Genomic DNA, 2,880 nt, shown 5'->3' with positions numbered 1-2,880 from the left:
ATATATACAATACATATGTATATATATATATATATATATATATATACACATATATATACACATATTATGATTGACCGTTGACTGAACACTATTCAATTTTTTTTCTCCGTGTTTTTCTCCTTGTCTCCGTATTCTTTCTGTTGAAGAGCGTAGCTCGAAACGTCAAAGACTTTCCGTATTCCCGAGCGTCATACTAATATATACTTTTGTTATTTACACCACCTGTCCTCGTCTGTTGTTATTTTTTGTATATTCTCCCATATATATACACACATATATATATACACATATGTATGTATATGTATGTATTTCTGTATGAGTTAGCGGTTAAGAAATCAAGCATCTCCAGCAGCAATCACTTCTGAATCAGATTGAAATCTCATTCGCTTGAATTCTTTGTTTAGTTGTGGAAAGAGGTGACAGTCGGAGGAGGCCAAGTCAGGAGAGAAAGGTGGGTGGTCGACCAATTGCGAAGGCAAATTTGCGTATTTTCCGTAGTTTCCTATGCTGTGTCAGCTGGTGCGTTGTCCTGTGAAAACCAGGACACCACAGCGTTTCTGCTTCAAAGCTTCACACAGTTTTGTATGACAGAGACATGTAGTATTCTGCAACCTCTTTGTGGTAGTCATACCTTTCCTCAGAGTTGACCCCCCTCCCCCACATCAACTCTGATTAAGTAGTTCCTTTGACCTAAAACATGTTGCATTCTATATGCGCGCGCGTGTGCGTGTGTGTGAGTGCATGGGGCAAGGAGTATATTCACTTTTTGTTGTTATTTTTGTTTGTCTGTTTCCCTCAGTCAATCTCTCTCTTTCTCTCTCTCTCTCCCTCTACATCTTATTCGCTCGCTCATTTCTCGCTCTCTCTCTCTCTCTCTGCATATTCTTCAGAGGGAGCCAGCGCAGATCCATGTCATCCCACATTCCGGGGTGCCAATGTTTTCTCAGAACCTGAATCCAGACATCTTTCCAAATTGGTTAGGTCCACCCGAGATAAGATAGCATTTTTTTCTGTGCATGCTTACTCCCAACTTATACTCACCCCTTATGGATGCCAAAGAAAGAAGCCAGCGGACAGCAATCATTTGGTAAGTACCACATGAATTTTTAACACTTCAGCATTTAATCTGACCAGATCTGGCCTCTCACACCAACCCTACAATGTCATTCTAAAATTTAACACTTACCTCATCGAAATCTCAAAGCTACAAAACAATGCATGATTAATTGAAAATAATGTGAATAAATAAGCATTACTTTTGATGGGTGAAGGCACATGGCTAAGTGGTTAGGGTAACCGGTTCATAATCATAAGGCCATGAGTTCAATTCCTAGCAGTGCATTGTGCTCCAGTTCACTCAGCTGGCAAAAATGAGTAGTACCTGAATCACCCTGAGAACTACATTAAGGGTACATGTGTCTGTGGAGTGCTCAGCCACTTGCATGTTAATTTCACGAGCAGGCTGTTCCGTTGATCGTAACCAGTATAGTTTGTTCTAACAGAACAATCATGTTTAAGTGGACATAGATATTATCTCTTGGTATTAATACTGCCTTTGTTGCTAAAATTTATCTTTGAAATTAATGTCTCTTCTAAAAAAAAGTCTCAAAATTTCTGTAATGCACTTCACTAAGTTAAGGTACATGACTTCATCGAATATATACAATAGTTCCCGTGTGTAAGTTCCATGTTCGCAAAACTATAGTTTTGTATAATTTTGAAACATAATGACTGAAAACTTCAGCTTTAACTGAATAAGAAATAGAAGGGATTCAAAAAGTAAAACGTGTTTTGAAATATAATTTTTGATTGATTTTGGTTCTTATTGTTTAATTTTTATTTTTAGACCTACATAGCCAAACAAGCTAAAAATGCTATTTACCGTGAAACTGGAAAAAATTTTACTGTCGGCACACCACCAGATATCCTATGTAAGTACAGCAAACACACACACACACTCACATTCACACATTGATACTGATGAAAAGATAACTGATTTGAAATGCATGGATACATCAACCCACAAGGGTTGAATGGATACATGGCGTGTTTACACCATTTCGTTGTCTTACTGGCTGTCGGTCAGTTACGATGGCAAGGGTTCCAGTTGATCCAATCGACAGATCAGCCTGCTTGTGAAATTAACGTACAAGTGGTTAAGTACTCCACAGACATACATATCCTTAATGTGCTTATCGGAGAGATTCAGCAGGCCAAACTCCAATTGTTTATTTTGGAATGGTTTGTACAGCTGGATGCCCTTCCAAACACACCAAATATTTTACGGAGTGTGCTGGGTGGTTCTTACATGCCACGGGTATAGGTGCATTTATGCAGCAGCAACACAAATGCATTTTACATGGCATTGGAAAATACATTGTGTTCTTGAGCAAGACACTTCACTTCATGTTCCAGTCAACGTACCCAGAATAAATGCGTAATCCAGTAATAGACCAGCATCCAGTCCAGATGGGAAAACACGTATTCTACAAAATCCAGAAGACCAGCCTTATAAGCGTCTGGCTTGAGAAGAAGCTTTGTTTATTTTTTGTTTTAAATAAATGTGTTTGTTTGTGTGAGTTTGTGTGTGTGTGTGTGTCAGACGAGACCTTGATGAATGCCATGAGGCAGGAAAGTATACTAGTCCTTATATATTTTATACTCTATATTTAATACTCAATATTTCATATATTCAATAAGACATTCAATACTTCATTTCATTTTACTATTTATATTATATATTCCATATTCTATATCTCACATTAATTTTATAAGAATACAAATAAAACAAAAAACAGACAGAGTTGGAACTCTTTTAAATAATATATATATATATCATCGTCATCGTTTAACATCTGCCTTCCATGATAACATGGGTTG

The 2,880-nt window shown here is 37.3% G+C and overlaps 1 protein-coding gene across 1 annotated transcript in view; it reads left to right on the top strand.

The window, feature by feature from the left end:
- Positions 1-2,880, top strand: part of LOC106882490 (zinc carboxypeptidase) — a 21,581-nt gene that overhangs the window by 16,893 nt on the left and 1,808 nt on the right. Inside the window, exons 9-10 of the mRNA XM_014933186.2 lie at positions 891-1,087; positions 1,847-1,931. Of these exons, the coding sequence (XP_014788672.1) occupies positions 891-1,087; positions 1,847-1,931 (282 nt within the window). The remainder of the gene's footprint in view (positions 1-890; positions 1,088-1,846; positions 1,932-2,880) is intronic.

Source organism: Octopus bimaculoides, chromosome 28 (genome assembly GCF_001194135.2).
Source record: "Octopus bimaculoides isolate UCB-OBI-ISO-001 chromosome 28, ASM119413v2, whole genome shotgun sequence".
In the NCBI taxonomy this organism is placed as follows: Eukaryota; Metazoa; Mollusca; class Cephalopoda; order Octopoda; family Octopodidae; genus Octopus; species Octopus bimaculoides.
This window is presented reverse-complemented; position numbering and strand designations above follow the sequence as displayed.